The sequence below is a fragment of the Opisthocomus hoazin genome, chromosome 9 (genome assembly GCF_030867145.1).
Source record: "Opisthocomus hoazin isolate bOpiHoa1 chromosome 9, bOpiHoa1.hap1, whole genome shotgun sequence".
Classification (NCBI taxonomy): domain Eukaryota; kingdom Metazoa; phylum Chordata; class Aves; order Opisthocomiformes; family Opisthocomidae; genus Opisthocomus; species Opisthocomus hoazin.
In genome coordinates, this window is record NC_134422.1 from 41806475 (window position 1) to 41826327 (window position 19853).

The window sequence follows — 19853 nt, forward strand, 5'->3', positions numbered from 1 at the left end:
ATCCCTGCAGAGCAGCTTCAGCATCTTCTCCTGAGCCGAACCTGCCCGGTGGCATCCTCATCCACTTGTCAGAAATGGAATAAGCCCCTCCAGTGTGGCTGGAGCTCGAGAGGAGGGAGGGAAGCTGCCTACCACAAACCTCTGCGCTCAGCCAAAGAGGAGTCCTCGGGGCGTGCAGGACCAAGGTGCAGAAAGCAGCCGGGGTATTTATGCCCCATTTTATTCCTGGTGCAACCCCCCGAGCGGCCCGTTTCAAGGCCAGGGACCCCACAGCAGGGATTCTGCTGCCTCTCTCCTCCACCTGCGTGCTCCCGGAGGGATGGGAGGGAAGGCAGAGGAGCCTTCTGCGGAGAAAGCGCTCTCCCGAGCACGCCGTGCGTCTCTGCGTGCCTCCCCCACAGCTAGTGAACTGCGTCGTCTTCTGGGCGCCGCCGCACTTGGAGACGGCTGCTGGCTGACCTGCCGGTATTGAAATTCCAAGGAAAAGCATGCATATTTAACCCCAATTCATCATTTTGATTTTGATTAACTCTGCGAGTCAGGGGTTTGCAGGCTTTAATCTTGCTTTAAGAAAACACTCCCGTCCTCTCTTCTCAGCGTTTTCCAACAGGACATTCAACAGAAGGGGTTTTCCTCTTCTTTAGCTCCTTCCACTTCCTCGGACACGTCGTGGAGCTCTGAAATCGCTGCCCAGCACCTAGCCAACCCATGGCCCGTCCAGCGTAGACAGTGCTCTTCTTTCCTCAGCGGCCCATCAGGAGGAGATTCGTACTGGAATCCAGGTTTCTGACGTGGTTACGCACTGAGCCACTTCAGCAGATGAGCAGGCACTCCATTTGGTGAGGACTATTTATATACAGTGAGCAAGCATTTCATAGATGCTCTTTGGAAGATCTTCGAAATGCACCACAGCTCAGAATGCTGTGCTTCGTTCTTCATTTCCTTTCCAGTATAGCTCTCAGGGGGTTATGTCGAGTAGCCCTGGCTTACAAAATCAATTATTCCTTAGCCAGCTCAGACCTAAAACCCCAAGTAAGCAACACCAAACGTCTGATTTACCAACAGATTGCAATCCGGTGCTAAAGAGCATGGCCACTGCCCTGCTTTAAATATTCATGAAGCCCGCTGGTGCAAAAAATGCATTAGAGGTGGGAATAATGCCAGTAATACACCATGCTCTTAGTGACAAGAAGCTTTCCCATATTAAAGCAGCAAGATGTTAAAGACCTTCCACTGAACAGTCTTTGTTTTTAACCTAGAGAAAAGAGACTCACTAATGGAATGCCAAATTACATTCACTCGCGTGATCTTAGACTGCAGAACAGGATAATAATACATGCGCGCTTTGACATGCCACAGAAAACCTGTTATTACAGTGGGTTCTCTCCTGCCTTCTCTTCATACTTTCCAGAAAATGTTTGCACGCGTATCTTACCCCTTCGAGTAGTCTTTTACGTGACAAGCACTTGATTGGAATCCCAGGAGGCTAGCCATTAACAGGCTGGTTTTAGGCAAATCAGAAGACTTGAAAATAACGGTGACACAGTGCAAGAGCGCAGTTCAGCTGAGTGACAACTGGCAACGAATACCCCCAAAAAAACCAACCAGTTAAACCAGAGACAAGGGACTGCAAAATAACAGACTGTGGCAGTGCAGAATAATGTTAATTGTCGCTTTAAATCGCCAGCAGCCCAACCACAGCTGCTGTCACACCTGTGCTCTCCTCTCCGCTCCGCTCCGGCACCCTAGGAACATCAGGCGAGGAGCCAGCCTCGCCTCTCCCGCCCTCCGCGCTCCGGCTCTGCTACCAGCTCGCGTCCCTCCTACCTGGAGTGGATCAGGCACCGACCCGGCGCCCGCACGCCGATTCTGATGGATGGGGGACGCGACGCTGCCGGTGCAGGGCTTGTCACCCCGTAACAGCAGGTCCCGGGGCTGCCGGGACCCGCTGACCCCGCTTGGGGTTTTACGGACCTCATCCAGCGGGTGAGACAGCTAAAGGAGCCCTGCTCACAGCCGAGATTTGACCGGCACAAACCCAGCCGTCAAATAATCAGCCGAAATTCCTTTTCCCACCTAACCTAAGGACGTTTTCCGCACACTGAACCTCGGCAGGGGGAGTGAGGGAATGTGTCTATCCCGGTGCCAAACACGGAAATTCAATTAACGAACATTTGAAAGAGGGATCTAGGTCCCCCCCCCATACACCGTCCGCTTTTATTCTAGAAATAAGAATAACAAAGAGCTAACAGCCAGCAGGCTCATTTTTCAGAAAGGCGTTTATCCACGACTAATCAGGGGGCAGGGACGGGAAAACCGGGCTCTGTTATGGCACATGAGGTCGTTTACTTCAAAGCAGACCTTTAACTGGCTTTACACGGTCTTGGTGCTTCTGGTTGGAAATCTGCTTTTCCTGCCTTCCACCAGTTTGGCTGGCGGCATCTTCCCAGCGAACGCCCTTCGCCGCTTCCCTGCCCCTGCAGAAAGACCGCCCGTCAATAACGACTGAGAACGCCAGCCCCGGCGGCCGTAACGCCGCTCCCTGTCAGCCGGGTTGTTCCCAAGGGGAGGAATCAGACAGCGCAAAGGCTGCAGCGGGAACGGTGCCGGGGTGAGTTGGACCAGGCTGTTTTACCAAGCTATTTCCGGAAAAAAATAAACACTACTCCTCAGTGCTTATGATTAATAACGTTATCTTGTAGCTAATTTTATTCCTCGCCCCTCTCTTCTCCTGCCTTCCAATTTCGAAGTGCACTTAATTATGAAAACATGAGCACTCGACTGTGAACTTTGATATATTAATTTTACCATGGTTGTGTTTCTGCGCTGCACCATCAAAACTCTCAAGGACAACCGGTCAAAGGGACAATGAAAATCCTGACACCTGGCCTAATTTTCTTCAGCAAAATCAAAACTGGGCAATTTCTTCCATGCAAATCTTGTGACGCTACTGCAAACCTACAACCACGATGCATCTTGCTCCTGTTCTCCAAGGCCACAATTTCTTTTGCTGACTGGAGCAAGAGCAAGGCCCCTGCGGTTTGTTTGTTTGGTGCTTTTTAAAGACTAGAACCGGAGGTTATTCAAAGCCTGGCACGACCAAACCAAAACGAGCACAAATGGATGACCATGACCATGTTGCTAAGCTTCTTCCTTGAAGAGAGGACATGCTCCCAATTCCATGCCTGGCCCACAGGGCATGGATGCCTTGCCTGGGTCCAGTTATCACAGTCACCACCCACTGACTCCGCTCCGTTCCTACCGTCCATGTTAGAGTTCGGGCAGCACAGCTTTATCGTCACCTCACTGCCCAGTCCCTGTACCCATCCTTCAGCTCCCACCAGCCCACAGCTTCGGAAGCATCATCCAGACAACAGCACTAACATTCGCAGGATTATTTTGTTCTCCTTCTAAATTTGTGTTAATTACTTTGATAGGAATCTGAGGCTTAGCATCAAGGCAGTGTTAGAAGGACAGCTCTGTGAACAGCAGCTTTTGTGATCTCTTGGCTGTTCCAAGATCGCAATGAAATGATTAGTTTAAAGTTGCCTTAACAGGCGTTTGCATAGTTTTTAGGTAAAATGAAAAAAAGGAATATTCTCTGATGACATAGAATTATTTTCCTTCAGCTTATATGGTTAAGGCTTAAAGTAACAAAAAAACCCCACGTACTTTTCAAATCGCTTTTAAAAAATAAAAAAATTTCCATTGAGAAAATGTCTAAATATACACTCTAATTATTTGAAACATTTGAGGGTTAGGTCTTCAACTCCAGCAACCAGCAAAAAGCGAGACAGATTTCTTAGTGTTTCTAATGCCACACATGAATTAACATGATGATAATACTAATGGTACTTTTTAACCGGAAAAGCTTTAGGTCAATTATTGTTCCCAATTCTATTTTTACCGAAGGATAAAGCTGCAAAACCCCAGATGGAGTAACATAAGTTATAACAGCAACAAAATGGATAACTGTGTTTCTAGCCTTTGTCTCGATTGTGCTTGTTCCAAAATTATAAACCAGGCTGTTTTATACATTTTTTTCAGAGTAATAACCACCTCAGCCACTGTGCGATAAATCTCCGCGTGCAGAAAATTGAGTATCTAACATTTGTAATGCCTTCTACACCACAGTACCTTTCAATAATACAACATTCATTAAAATAGAAGAGTAGACCAAATTACTGTACCAAACGTCCTCTGCATCTTCGTCACACTCTGCCCCGAACTGGCAAATGTCACAGGTCGACGTCTCTTTTTGATTGGTTTCACCTGAGCCTTCACTGACTGTTGGATGGAAAGCAGAAGAACACACGTTAGTAAAGACAGCGGCATAGCAGAGCACTTCTCTCTCTCACAGAATCACAGAATGGTCGGGGTTGGAAGGGACCTCTGTGGGTCACCCAGTCCAACTCTCCTGCCGAAGCAGGGTCACCTACAGCAGGCTGCACAGGACCGCGTCCAGGTGGGTCTGGAATATCTCCAGAGAAGGAGACTCCACAGCCTCCCTGGGCAGCCTGGGCCAGGGCTCTGTCACCCACAGAGGGAAGAAGTTCTTCCTCATGTTGAGCTGGAACTTCCTCTGCTTCAGTTTGTGCCCATTGCCCCTTGTCCTGTCGCTGGGCACCACTGGAAAGAGTCTGGCCCCATCCTCCTGACACCCACCCTGCAGATATTTAGAGGCATTTCTAAGGTCCCCTCTCAGTCTTCTCTTCTCCAGGCTGAACAAGCCCAGCTCCCTCAGCCTCTCCTCGTAGGAGAGATGCTCCAGTCCCCTCACCATCCTCATAGCCCTCCGCTGGACTCTCTCCAGTAGCTCCTCATCTTTCTTGAACTGGGGAGCCCAGAGCTGGACAGAGTACTCCAGATGGGGCCTCACTAGGGCAGTGTAGAGGGGAAGGAGAAACTCTCTAGACAACTCTCTCCACCGCACCAGCTCCGCGCGCTGCTCCCCAGGCCAACACCCGGCCAACAGACCGCGCTTCTGAACGGGGCCAACACGGAGATCTCCACGTCGGTCTGCGATAAATTCCCCCCATTACGGAGTGAACAGGGAAACTGGAGAAAGGCTCTGCCTCCTCCTTTCCCGCTCAAACAACGAGCCCTGCAAGCTGCAGCCCAAGGAGGCTGGGTCACCACCGAGCTTTGTTCCCCGGGAAAATACTGGAGGCGTATCGAGAGCATCCCGCATCCTTTACCGGTGAAGGCCTCGAGATGGACCCAAGGGGATGCTTTCCTCGAAAATGTTTTGAAATTACCTTCCAACGTGGTGCAATCTAGACCACTCCACAGGCACAACATTTTTCTCTTCAGAAGCACAGCTATGAGCCCCAAGGACTAGTTATCTCTGGCAGGAACGATTTAGCACTGTCCAGAGGAGGGGATGATCTCCAGCATAGGTTAAATTTGAAACCCAGGGAAGTCAACGCCCATGTCTGCAATCGTGTAAGGTTTGTACCTGGCCCCCAAGTCAAAACCATGAGGGCACTAAGGGTAAAATAAAAATACGTGTTTAAGGAGACTGCAAAAAAATATTGATGGCTGAGTACTGAAAGAAAGAGACCTCTACAGGCAGGCACCAAGGAGAGGGTTTGTTACAAGATCCAAAAGAAACTTTATCAACTCCTGTATTAAAGTATATAAGCACCTTTTGATATCTTTCAAAAGGTGCTGCTTTCTAGCAGGACACTGTGCTTGGTGACATCCTTCTGCCAGTTACAGAATCATTCAACCAACCCAAAGTATCAACCGGCTTTGACTGATGCCGTTGTCCACGTAAACAGTGCCGTCCTTCCATGCCTCTCCCCATTCGGAGTCCGCGCCGCGGCCCAGGCTTGCCGCATGGTTGTCCCCAACCTGCCAAAGCTGGTGGACAGGGCGTGGTGCGCCGGGAGCTCCAAGGACACCGACGACAGGACAAATCACCTGCCTGATGTTCTACATCCACTGCCTGACAGCGTTAACCGGGGCGCTACCAGAGACTGGCACTAAAAAAATAGTTAGCAAAAATAATCTACTTTCTGGATTCCTCTTCTGAAAATAAAAGGAGTGCGATTCTCTTTTTCTCACACACGCTATGTAGTTCTCATATTAGCAACTGCCGAGGTTTAACACCAAGACCCTGTAGGAACATAGCAGGGCTCCAGGGAGGCTAATCGCCAAAGCCCACCGCTTCTTACTCACACAACGGAGAAACGTTAAGCTGCAAGTTCCTATTTGTATTAGCAAGATTAACAGCTTCCAGAGTTCAAGGAAATGTGCTAACATGGGTTAGAAGGTCACTAATATTATCTGAAAGTCACCTCAGAGACTACCTCAATCTCCTAAGCAATATAAATTCCTTAGCTGGGAAGGCACTACACACAATTTACAGAGTCAATGGACTGCGGTAACCACAACAGCTCCTCTTTTCATCATTCGGTCTTTTTCTGGCGTTCTCACTGCGCTCAGATCAGGTAGTTGTGATCCCAGGAATATGTGTGTTGCTTGCGAGACCCACAAGAAAAGAACCCATTTTTGAGATGCTTTACTTTGTTTCCATAGCTGAAAAATTAGACTGAAAGTGTCATCAGTAGATCGGTCTGACTCTGCACTTATCTCCTATAGCATCAGGAGAAAACTAAAAGCCCCAAACTGTCCCCCCACCACAGACTCCTCTGCTTTCTCTTTACATTTTAATCTCTTTGAGTCAAGAGTCTTCTGTAGGTGCTACAGCCCCAACAAATCATGCTATGACTTTACCCACACGGCTTCCCAGACTCCTACTCTACTAGGACTTGATGACTGTTAGTTTAGCTGTTTTAACAAACGGGCATCAGTATCTCTGTGCTCGAGCTTCTGGGTAGCCGTTCCTCAGTCTGTTCCCAAGGTGTTCCACAAGTCTCAAAGGCAGGCTGGAAAGAAACTCTTTGCAATATCAAGAAAAGCAGCTCCAATGGGATGGTTGGGAATAGGCACAGCAGCTCGCAGTCTTGATCTGATACACAAAGCGTCAGCTCTTTCCTAAGTGACACAAGGGACATGCCACAACTTGCCTGTCAGACCATACCGCGAGGAGTAAATGGCAGTGGAAAGAGTAGCTGGTGAGCCATGGAGGGACACACTTAGGTAGCAACACCAGCTAAGCACAAATCTCTCAATCTCTCTTTGCTAACACGCCTCAGAACGCAATGGGGCAAACTCAAGAGAGCTGCAGTTCGGTTTTCATGTGGCTTTGTAGGATTGCTGACACAATTCTAATAATCGTTACTCAATATGTTTTAACTATGCTGGAGAGCACAACAAAGAAACAGGATAGACCATCATCACCACACACTTGGCTATACAGAACTACGACTACAATGAATTGCTGTGATTGTTTTTCGTATTATGATGTCTTCCTCTGACTGATGTGGTTGGATGCGTGCTCATTGCAACCCCTGATTTGGGCTTGACTCCTCATGGTGGGACATCTTTGCTCTTGTTGAAAGAAGAACTTGAAACATAGCTTGCTGTAGCTCATCCTAAGAGGACATCTGCTTGTTTTTAGCTATAGAATCTAGGCAATAACAAAAATCACTTGGAGATGAAGGTTCATGGCCATTTTTGTATTTTGGAATGAAAGACAATGTGCAAATTAAAATGTGAAGGAGAAGGAGGAGGAGAATAATGATCTTCAGAGCAGCTGAGGTGATTTCACTACATGCTTCAGACCTAACAGGAGTGCTGTGGGCAGGTGACAAGACGAGTGGACGAAGTGAGAAAGCTCGGAGAAACCAGGGCAGAGAAGCCAACAGAATTTACTAAACGTGCCAGAACAAACACTACTTGCACCTCTACCAAATGGCTAAACCCACCTCCCAAACTTGGCCAATAAAAGCCCAGCTGCTGCCGGCAACTTCACTCGCATCAATAAGCCTTTTTTCCTGAAAGCATTAGCTCAGTCAAAACCTGCAAAGTGAGAAAGATGAAGGGTGCAAAGCAGGGGGTCGACTCACGAATGACTCTGCTCTCCAAGCCTGGCAGAGGCTCAGGACGGCATTACGGTCAAAATGAGAAGAAAATGGCCTACCGTACCGGTAATAAATCCAAACCCTGACACGCCTTGCTTCGCTTTACTCCTGCTGGCTGGCTCCATCTCAATAAATACAAATTTGCTCTCTCTCAGACACACAAACACGCTGGGGAAATTACTCCTCGCACGAGAAAACAGTGTCTCTGCTCAGCTCAGGACCAGACCGAGACCTTCTGAAGGAGACCTGACGTATTCTCCTTCGCGCCAATGGGCCTTCAATCGGTTTCTCCTTCAAATCACCTCTCAGCAACCGATGGGCAGGTTGTTTAAACAGGGTGCCAGGTCTGTGCCGTGTCTGAGCTGGCTGCCCAGGAAACCAGACCCATCCTTCCCAGCACCTGTAGTGCTTCAGGATCCCATCTTGGGCACGTCCACGTTGCTGTTCTCAGTCTGGAAAAGGTTAACAGGACGACTTCATCGTGATGCAAATACCTAACAGGGTATTTTTCGGGGAGGAACGAGATGTATCCAGCCAGCTGAGATTGCTGATAAAACGTGCTCTTATCTTCTCGCTAAAGACCATGTAGATACAGCTTGGCACTGCTTTGATGTCAGTCAGACTCAATTTGCAGTGCTTTCCAGCTCTCATACTTCTACTGTGACTCGCAGGTTGTATTTTTTCTTAAAATCACAGCCAGTGGATTGTCTCTATGTAAAAGGATCTCAGTTTCTATGCATATTTATTTGGAAAGGTGTGTTTAAGCTTTAGGGCTGCAGAGAAAAAGCTTGCGAGTATAATAAATACCAGAAACCATCAAGTTGATAATTTTTTAAAAATAGCTATTTTTGTAGGGCTGATTCACGACTCTTCAGCCCTGTGCAACACTGAGTTAATGTTGGGCAGGACAGCAGCGCTTCCGAACAGCTCGCTCTCATGCCAAGGCGCTGTGCTGAGCTCGCCCGCACCTTGCGCTGCAGGCTCCGATTCTGCCCTGGATCCAGTCTAACCAGCGCAAGGAAGCAGCGCCCAAGAAGTGCCCTGAGTTCAGTAAATAACTAGGACAAAAATTGTTTCACGTTATTACTGAGCACTGCTGCTCTCTCTAGCTCCGCCTTTATTTTTGCCCTCCCGTCTCGCTTCCTGTCGTGCCTTTCTTCCCATTCTCCTTTGGCTTCTCTCCGTTCCCCACCGCCCCCAATTCTCCAGCTGCAATTAACTTCGAATCATAGAATGGTTTGGGTTGGAAGGGACCTTATAGATCATCTGGTTCCTACCCCCCTGCCATGAGCAGGGACATCTTCCATCAGCCCAGGTTGCTCAGAGCTCCATCCAACCTGGCCTTGAACCCTGCCAGGGAGGGGACAGCCACAGCTTCTCTGGGCAACCCATCCCAGTGCCTCACCACCCTCATGGGGAAGAATTTCTTCCTAATACCTTATCTAAATCTGCCCTCTTTTAGTTTACCGCAGGGCCCCGCACGGAGCAGCTCTGGCAGCCCTGCAGACGCGGTGCTGCTGCTCAGCAGGGACACGGGCCCCTACAAAGCCCCGCGCCTCTCACTTTGCGCAGCTCAACGTCTTGGAAACCTTAGAAGCCTTCTCCAGCTGCCATCCAGCCCGGGGGCTTGGAAGCCTCCCCTGGTGAGATGTATAGCCTTCACACCCTCAGAACCTCATTTATTGTGGCTAAAAGTGGATGGGATGGGACCGATTTCCCAGGAACGGGATCGCTCCTCTGCATCCATCCGACCACAGTTTTCTCCTTCCAGCGGGTGCAACTGGAGGTCTCCATGAGCATCTGGGTCTGACGACGGGACACGACCCCCTACAACCTCTGTAGGGACTTGGCTGTGTTTGTACAACTGTGGCCAGGAGGGAAGTGATTCAATTCTTACACAAAGTTTATTTATTCTACATAAACACCATTTGCTTGTTTCTGTCTCATGCATATCCCTGCTGCTCCCACGGTGCATTTGATAAAAAATTAAATACGATTAGTGGAGGCCAGTTTCTCCCAGCAAATACCTCTAATGGCATTTCAAACGGAACGGCTCATTGAATAAAACCCCATTGTAAGCTTTCTGAATGCCGACACGAAACAGCTGTGATTACTGCACCCTTGTGCGGTCCCCCTACAAAATGTGATGTTTGCCTGGCGCGTGTGGGATGCCAGCACTGCAGATTTATGAAGGTGTACGATGACCAGCACTGACAGTGTTTGCCAGCTTGAGGAAGAGGAGGCGCATTTCATTTTGCGAAGAGCTTCCCCTCATAAACAGCTTTGAATAAAAAGCCAAACAGCACATGGGGACTATTCATCTCTGTCTTGCATTAATTTAATTTTAAAAAGAAATCACTTCCTTGCAGGAGAATTTTCAAGGAATAGATGCAGCTTGTTGTAAAAACGCGCCTGCGACGCTGCCAGCGCTTTTGTGGCATCGGTCCCTGCTCTCATGTGTTTCACCATGCCCTACAGCGCGAACAAAACAACCGCGTGGACATGCCCGCCGCTGGATGGATGCAATGCGACGGGTCACCAGTCAAGGCCATTATTAAAGAGCCTGGAAGGAGATTACTGTAGTCCTGATTGCCAGGACCAGGAGGTTTTTCAGGATTAAGGAGCAACAGGAGAAGCTGATGTCTGATTCTTCCCTCGGGCTGACTTGCCTGGCCACACAGATCATTGCACACAGAATCACAGAATGGTCGGGGTTGGAAGGGACCTCTGTGGGTCACCCAGTCCAACCCCCTGCCAAAGCAGGGTCACCCAGAGAAGGCTGCTTTAAAGTTAGATGTCTAAGCTGGTCATCCTAGGGTTCCTGTATTGTTTTGGATATATAAACACCTCCTGAGGGCAATTAATCTGGCTTTTCTTACACATCTATCTTTGGCGGCAATGAAACAACCTCTGGAGGTGCCTGTTCTTCTGTATTGATCATAAGGAAAGCCTGACATGACCAACCCAGATCAGACATCTCGCTTTCAGGACACCTAAATCTGGGAAGATGGACCTTGCCCTAACTAGAATGGCAGAAAATGCCCCCAAGCCCTGTTATTGACATACCTATGATCATCTCTGTGTCAGCAGGGAGTGTTCTGGATCTTTCTCTTCCTCCCATAAAGCTGGGCAGAAGCTGCATCCCATGCTGCCTGGAACAGGAGCTGGTGGCTGGACACCTCATGCTTGATGCACGGAATGCACGATGCAAAGAAAATCTGGCGGCTGGGACCGAGGAGCTATACGCACGCTGTAATGCTGCCCTGGCAGCAGGCCCCATCGAGCAGATACCGCGCTCAGTACAGGTTCAGCTGGGGGAACCGGAGTCAGCAGTGCCTTCCTTTGCAGTGGAAGATGCTACAGCTGGGCATAACCCACCGAAACTGCCCATCTGTGCCTTCCCCGACCTCTCGCCAGAATTCACATCCCACCTGAGGTGCTGTGAGCTTTTATTCTAGCGATAGGACGAGAGGCAATGGCCTCAAGTTGCGTCAGGGGAGGTTTAGATTAGATATGAGGAAAAATTTCTTCACAGAAAGAGTGGTCAGGCATAGGACCAGGCTGCCCAGGGAGATGGTGGAGTCCTCATCCCCGAAGGGGTTTAAAAAACGTGGAGATGTGGCACTTCGGGACATGGTTTAGTGGGAATGGTGGTGTTGGTTGGACTCGATGATCTTAGAGGTCTTTTCCAGCCTGTGATTCTGTGTCCATATGTCCATATTCACGCTAGCCAGAGAGGAATCTGGGTCACCAAGTTGAGACAAATTCAGTGAAACAAGAAAAAAAAGAAGGATCCAACCCCTGGTTTCACAAAGCCTACAGCAATGAGGTCCCAAACGGGTGATGCGACTTTCCAGGGCTTTCTGCACCGAAAAGGTGCTTTTGCCAGCTTCCTACCTGGTGGAAAGATTAACAGAAGGCTTGAAAGTGAACCCTTACAGCTACTCATCTTTCAAGAAAGGGAACGAAGGGAACAAAGATAAAACCTAAAAGAGCTGTCTAGCATCCACTTGGTGACTACTCCAGTTTTAAGGTCTTTGTCACTTTGCTATTGATTTAAGTCTGTGTATCCTTTTGAATATTAGTATGGCTAGCGAGATAGCAACATCATACATAAAAATGTTCTTTATTCCAGAACAGATGAAACTCCCAGTGGTAAAAGAAGATTTAGGTATCTCTGAAGATTTCTTATCGCTGTGCAACATAACTCTCTAATGGTTCAGTGCCTTGGAGGGTCATCTGAGATCACTTATCACATAAATCAAATAGGTGGCAGGCTATAAGAGTGGAAGCCTATAGCAATTTCATGTCTTTGCTCGCAGACATCAGATCTATCTTTTCGGCAGACTATAGAGGAGATAATATGCCACTCCATTTAAGCCACTGAAGAAACCCAAATCTGGGTATTAACCAATTTTAGGAAGCTGCTCCTAGTCTTGCCTGCACCACAATTATCTCGGGAAATGGCTGGCTTTAAATCCTAACACGCGGACCGCAGCCACTGGTCCTGGTTCTAATTTACGCTAAGGCTTCTGTAAATCACTCTGGTGACGGAAGGGAGAGTCAGAGGGACCGAAGTCCAATTTACTTTATGTCCCATTTACATAATCAGGGTGGTGTAAAATGGCTCTATCGTAAGAATGACTCGGGTCTACCTTTCACCGAATTCAACAAGAGGAGCTCAGTTTTCTTCTCCTGCGTCCCTTTTCTCCCCTGTTACACGCTCCTTTCTGTCCATTCCGGTGGTGCCAAGGCAGGTTACACACGCGGAGCTGAGAGCGGGCGCAGCCCCGGAGCTCAGAAGCGGAGAAGACGCGTGCCAAGCTCAGGCTCTGCAAGGGGGTCTCACAAAATCACAGCATGGTCGGGGTTGGAAGGGACCTCTGTGGATCACCCAGTCCAACCCCCCTGCCGAAGCAGGGTCACCCAGAGCAGGCTGCACAGGACCTTGTCCAGGCGGGGCTTGAATATCTCCAGAGAAGGAGACTCCACAGCCTCCCTGGGCAGCCTGGGCCAGGGCTCCGTCACCCTCAGAGGGAAGAAGTTCTTCCTCATGTTCAGCTGGAACTTCCTCTGCTTCAGTTTGTGCCCATTGCCCCTTGTCCTGTCGCTGGACACCACTGGAAAGAGTCGGGCCCCATCCTCCTGACACCCACCCTGCATTTCTAAGGTCCCTCAGACGGGGGCCGCTCAGCCAGGTGCCAAAACTGGCGGCCAAAACCACGCTCAGCCGGGTTGTACCCTGGAGGCTGGGAGCCGTGGTGGGTGGCTCCTCACCCGCCTCTCCCTTGGCACTCAGCCTGTATCCCCCATCGCCCTTCACAGCTCCTGCCCCAGGAGAATTGAATATTTCCACCACAGCATCCCCTGAGCTGCGATCGTCACCGCTGAGCCGAGCCTCCGAACCTGCCCAACCAGGGCTCACGGCTGCGTTTGCATCCTTCTCTGTAAGTCAGAATTTCCATTTCAAGGAGAAAGAAAATCCTGTTCAGGGCTAGCTGTAAAAATACCCCTCCCGACATGCGTGAAGGTATTTCTGCCTTCCCAAGCCCGCAGCTCAGGGCACCCAGGAGTGCCAGCACCTAAGAACCTGCTAGCAGCTAAGATGCGGGCGACAGCAAAGTTTCTAATCCCTGCCGGAGGAGATACAGTATTTACACAGCGCAGAGCCTATCCTTTATATAGCACTATTCTTCAACAAACACGAAAACATGCTGATCAGTTAATGGCATGAAAATGCCCAGCAGTAAGATGACCTTTCAGGACAAACTGGGAAAAAAAAAATCAGTTGAACCGTGTTTTTCCTTTAAATTTCCATTATGAGTGGGAAGCTGAGGCGCTGCATGAGTAGCACCATCACTGTGCTTATCGTACTCCTTGGTTTATGTGGCGGAATCGTCGTGTCTGTGGTGCAAAACCCAAGGCAAACGCTGGCAGCACTGCCGACAGCCGAAGCAGAAAGGCAAAGGAGTTCGTCAGCAGCGCAGCCACTCCTGGAAGGGTGGCAAAGATTTAGGAGAAGGAGCCTCCATGGGCCGGGTCTGTGGATAAACCCAGGATCTGTTTTTGCGCCGTCACTCGGAATTTACGCGACTGTGTCGGCAAAAACCTCCCAGACCTCCAACTAACAGAGCAAACAGGTGGAGCGTGACACCTCAAACCCAGCCCTGATGCGAGCAGCGGAGAAGCACGGGTTTGAATCCACTGACACCAGGACAATGTTCCCCTTCTGAGTATCGCTTTACAGATGTGTTTATGATATAAGGGGAGCCATATGGCATGAAAGGTTTAAACATTTAATCTCACTTAGCTTCAATACACAGCGTAGACAGAAAATTGGAAGCCCAGCAGGAAAATGCCAGATTTCATTCTCACTTAGTCGTGATTAACCTTTCTGAGCTCGCTCGGGGTTTTGTCACCTGCGAAGCCAGGCGGGGCGGGCAGGCTGCGAAAGCCCCGACAGAATCACAGCATCACAGAATGGTAGGGGTTGGAAGGGACCTCTGTGGGTCACCCAGTCCAACCCCCTGCCGAAGCAGGGTCACCCAGAGCAGGCTGCACAGGACCTTGTCCAGGCGGGTCTTGAATATCTCCAGAGAAGGAGACTCCACAACCTCCCTGGGCAGCCTGTTCCAGGGCTCCGTCACCCTCAGAGGGAAGAAGTTCTTCCTCATGTTCAGACAGAACTTCCTGTGCTTCAGTTTGTGCCCGTTGCCCCTTGTCCTGTTGCTGGGAACCACTGAAAAGAGCTTGGCCCCGTCCCCCTGACACCCACCCTTGAGATATTTGTAAGCATTTCTAAGGTCCACTCTCAGCCTTCTCTTCTCCAGGCTGAACAAGCCCAGCTCCCTCAGCCTCCCCTCGTAGGAGAGATGCTCCAGTCCCCTCACCATCCTTGTAGCCCTCCGCTGGACCTTCTGCTCCGGCCAAGCCACCGCGGCCCCTGAGCTCGAGCTCTCCCAGGGCTGCGCTGCCCCAAACTCGGGGGTCCCTGCACAGCAGTGCGCCCCGTTCCACACCTTTCCCCGGGTATGGGAAGCGTAGGACGGACTCCAGGGAGTAAACGGCCTGGAGGGACTCTTCCCCTGCTCCTCCTCAGCCGTGTGGCTTTGGTGGGTCAAGTTCAGAGCAGCCTTCCAGCAGCAGACAGACACAGAGCGAAGAGCTGCTCCGCATCTTGCTACGCAAATATGCCCTTTCTCATTAATATTGATCCCCACGCACAAACACTTTAGCTATATTCACTGATTGCATTATCATTGCAGTAGTGTAATTAACAAATTAAAAGGGAGGACTGTGATTCAGTTTAATTTGGGGAAAATCTTTAAATTAAAAAAAAAAAAAGCCTGATGTTGGAGGCTCATTCCCCTCCGCCGTTCATTTTCATGCCGTGGACATGCTCCGGGAGAAACGCTTTCATCAAAATAAACTCGTCCTGAGTACGCTGCCGAACTGGCATACACGGGCACTCGAAGCAGCACTGACGAGGCAAAAAACAAACAAATGAAAGAAATCCTGACAGGTGCTCAACAAGACACAGGACTGCAAAGGAAGGTGCATCCTCATGGAGAGAGGCACGGGGGAAATGCCAGCTGGAAGCTGCTCGGACTGATCTGAGACCGCCAGCTTCTGCCCAGCAACTTCGGAAAAGTGACAGAGAACGCGCACACCGTCAGCCCAGGTGACGGCCAACACCACAAATCTTTGTGGAAGGAGGGAAGGTAGAAAATCTCCCACACTTGCTGCCCTTCCAGATGCTCGCATGATAAAATCAACCAGCTCCGCTAAGTAAAGCAACGTTTGCAAGAGCCAAAGCTTGGCTGCTTTTCTCTCCAGAAACCGACTGAGCGCACCTGGAAGAGCGGCTGCAAAATGATCTCCGCTGGCCCTCCCATCTCCTACGAAAACCACCTTTCAGGTGATCGAATATTATGAGAAACCATAATCATTAAGGATTGATCACGCTAATATAATTTTCCGGATGGCTTATTAACCCACTAAGACATGTTTTTCTCTACTTCCCTTCATTAGCGACAGCCATAATTAGGTAAGGACAGAGTAGCAAAATTGATCATATGCTACTGCCGATGGGGACAGAGAATGTATCATGGACATTTAGCATAATGTTCTCCAAACTCAAGATGCATTAATTATATTTAGCAACAAAGCTATTTTCTGCCTTTGATAGAAGGAATCCATTAACGTAGATACTGTATAACCGAAGCTTATTTTTCTCCCACTCCAAAATGAAATTTTCTCTTTTCTCTAAAGTTCTTAGTACACAATGAGACAAGAAAACACCGCTGTCTCAAGTATCTACCGATACATTACGTCCTCGCCTTATTTCAGTCCTGACTACCGGTCTCCTCACGAAAGCAGTGCTCTAAAAGCCGAAAGGCTATGGAGCTCTGGCTAGGAAGCAATGCGATCTATGCCGTTACCTCTCAGAGAACCATCCCTAGGGCCGCTTCCATGCACTTTTTGGGTCAGCTTCAGACAGCCTACCCGCTGCCTGCCGTCCCTGGCCACCACAACAAAGCGTCAAGTTCAACAAGAGCAAGTGCAGGGTCCTGCACCTGGGGAGGAACAACCCCAGGCACCACTACAGGCTGGGGCAGACCTGCTGGAGAGCAGCTCTGTGGAGAGGGACTGGGAGTGCTGGGGGATGACAGGTTGACCATGAGCCAGCAGTGTGCCCTAGGTGCCAAGAAGGCCAATGGGATCCTGGGATGCATCAAGAGGAGCGTGGCCAGCAGGTCAAGGGAGGTTCTCCTCCCCCTCTACACTGCCCTAGTGAGGCCTCATCTGGAGTACTGTGTCCAGTTCTGGGCTCCCCAGTTCAAGAAAGATGAGGAGCTACTGGAGAGAGTCCAGCAGAGGGCTACAAGGAAGATGAGGGGACTGGAGCATCTCTCCTATGAGGAGAGGCTGAGAGAGCTGGGCTTGTTCAGCCTGGAGAAGAGAAGGCTGAGAGGGGACCTTAGAAATGCTTATAAATATCTGAAGGGTGGGTGTCAGGAGGACGGGGCCAGACTCTTTCCAGTGGTGCCCAGCGACAGGACAAGGGGCAATGGGCACAAACTGAAGCAGTGGAAGTTCGGTCTGAACATGAGGAAGAACTTCTTCCCTCTGAGGGTGACAGAGCCCTGGCCCAGGCTACCCAGGGAGGCTGTGGAGTCTCCTTCTCTGGAGATATTCCAGACCTGCCTGGACAAGGTCCTGTGCAGCCTGCTCTAGGTGACCCTGCGTTGGCAGGGGGGTTGGACCGGATGACCCACAGAGGTCCCTTCCAACTCCGACCATTCTGTGATTCTGTCTGTAGATCACACTTTGGCGGCACTACTCAGAATATACGTATAACAAATGAAATTTTACAAATGTAGGGAGGTGACGGAATAGTGGCTGCGCTCTGAGCCCACGTTGAAGTCCCACTTCCCTCCCGGTTTGTACCCCTGACAGCAGAAGCACCAGCACCGTGCGGGCTGGGGGATGACGGAGCAGCCACACGAAGCGTCGGTGCCCGCACGCCGCCCATCGCCTTCCCGACCCAGGGCCCTGGAACGACAGACTGCCAGCAAAGCCATCACCCCGGTGGCGGCCGTGATGTGCGGCGATGGGGACCGGTGTCAACCCGCGACGGGGCCAACCTCGCAGCCCCACGAGACCTGCGGCGTCAGCCTTCCCGCACTGCCCCGCGGGTTGAAGTGCGACGGCGACAAAGGGATCGCGGCGATGATGGATTTTTACATATTTCTGGAAACGCCGGGGAGCGGCTTTCCCTGAGCTCTCCCCGCACGCGAGCAGGAGGCAGCTTTCTGTAGATAAAAGCATTACAGGGAGCTGAAAAGAGTTGACATTACAAACTTGGCACTCTGACGGCGTGCGGCACAAACAGGGAGAGGGAGCATCTGCCAAAGCGAGAGCCAGAGATAATATGGAAAGCAGAAACCCAACATATTGACCTTATTTAAGTCCAAACAGCGTAACGCTAGGATACTCAGCGCAAAAACGTCGAAAGCGCTCTTTATTCCACGCACACGGATGTTTTCTTTAAATATGCAATTCACTTGATATCCCAATCCCCTCTCTTCGGATGCAAAATCCAAAATAATGATTATATCAGTCATTGCTTAATACATTCAACTGTGGCCCTGATTTTCATGCATGAATGGTCATTTACATATCATTACCCATCATGCCATCCACTCAGATTTTTCTTTCTAAATAGAGTAATACATCTAAAGTTGTCATTTTAAAACAAAAATGCTTAAAAAGGGGACTTTCATTTCTCGTTATCTTCTCTGTGCTCTTAGCGGCTAATAGGCCAGAATATTAAAACGGAAAATTCTCGGTGTGTGTGACAGCCGCCACGGTGAGAAGATCTCAGAGAAGAGGCAATTATCAAGGGATTTTTCTCAACTTTGGAATCATCGATAAATATGAACAGAAAAGCCAAAGCAAACCAACCAGAAGCAAAACAGTAATTATACTACGCTCTTCTATTTTCCTAACCCAAGTCCTTGATGGGGGCAAAGCTAGTTCCATGCTAGGGAAATCACTGCAGACATGAAGTGCAGTCACAAGCTTTGCATGAATAAATTACAATTTTTCAATTAATATTGCCCATGCCCACAACAGAGGAAGGATTTCCTCCCCCCCACCTTTTCCAGCTACTTTTAAAGTCATTTTCTGCTATGTTTAATTAGGAAATTTCTCTACAGAAGGGAATGTGATAGAAGATTAATTCTCTATTTCCTCACCCACTGTGTCAGTAGACTCAAGCGGACACTATAAACCCCAGCTAAATACGACGAGGATGATCAAGCATGGAGCTCCTTTCGAGAGGTCGCGTCCGCAGACTGTAGATCTCATTTCAAAACAATAGAAACGAGTTAGAAAATGGCATCTCTCCGTGGCACAGAGGAACGATTACGAGCGCTTCATGGTGCGAGGGTTCACCATGCCGGCTGAGAGGGTTCGCTATCACGGCTAATGATACCCAGCGCCGCCGAGTGAGAAATAGCATTTCCGCAACCGCTGGTGTTTTGGGTCTTTTTCTCCTGTTCAGCACTAATAATTATCCCTCTAGCAGCCACATCCTATTTTACATCTTTTATGCGAAGTATGAAACAGCAATTAAACAATAAATAATGACATGGTCGCTGGTGGGCAATATAGTAACGGGTTGGGTTTTTATAAGGGACTAGACTAAGGGCTCAAACTGTTTTTAATGAACGATGAAGGGAAAGAGCTATTTACCCTCAGGACATAAAATCCTATGAACCGCCTACTGCTGCCAACGCTGAGTAAATACCGGGTTAATGCTTTTTAAAATTGAGATCTGAGGCAGAGTAAGAACAATTATTTAGAGGAAACTCAGACCTACAAGATACTGGAACATGCAAGACGCTATCCTCGGACAGCAAGGGCAAGAAATTTTCTAAAAAGTTTTAATAATGGAGTGCCTGGCCATCAGAACAGAAGAAGCACGGGTGGTTTAGAGGAGGGAACGCAGACATGTAGCCTAGTAGAGACCGAGAGCCTCACACGTTGATTCACTAGGACCAGATTATCTTCATACAATGGAAGTTGTCAGTACATACCTCCTGGGGACAAGAAAGGTCAAAACAGGACAACCAGCAGAATACACGTGTAACGCAGAATAAACTTCACCCCCAATTATACTCTGGGCTTAAAAAAATAAATCAACATTTTGGCTAGTCCGATGCCTATTTATTGCCCCCCCCCCGTTATGACAGGTTTATAGGGCATTCTTATCCCACTGCTTGACGCTGCCCGGTTTTCCTGCAGAGAAATCCTCCAGCAGAGCGTTTAAGAAGGGGCAGCCACCTTCGCAGAGTC

At 49.4% G+C, this 19853-nt stretch overlaps 1 protein-coding gene across 2 annotated transcripts in view; it reads right to left on the minus strand.

The window, feature by feature from the left end:
- TMEFF2 (transmembrane protein with EGF like and two follistatin like domains 2) overlaps nucleotides 1-19853 on the minus strand; it is a 140196-nt gene that overhangs the window by 55062 nt on the left and 65281 nt on the right. For both annotated transcript variants that reach the window (XM_075430257.1, XM_075430256.1), the window contains exon 5: nucleotides 4191-4287. In XM_075430257.1, coding sequence (XP_075286372.1) covers nucleotides 4191-4287 — 97 coding nt within the window. The remainder of the gene's footprint in view (nucleotides 1-4190; nucleotides 4288-19853) is intronic.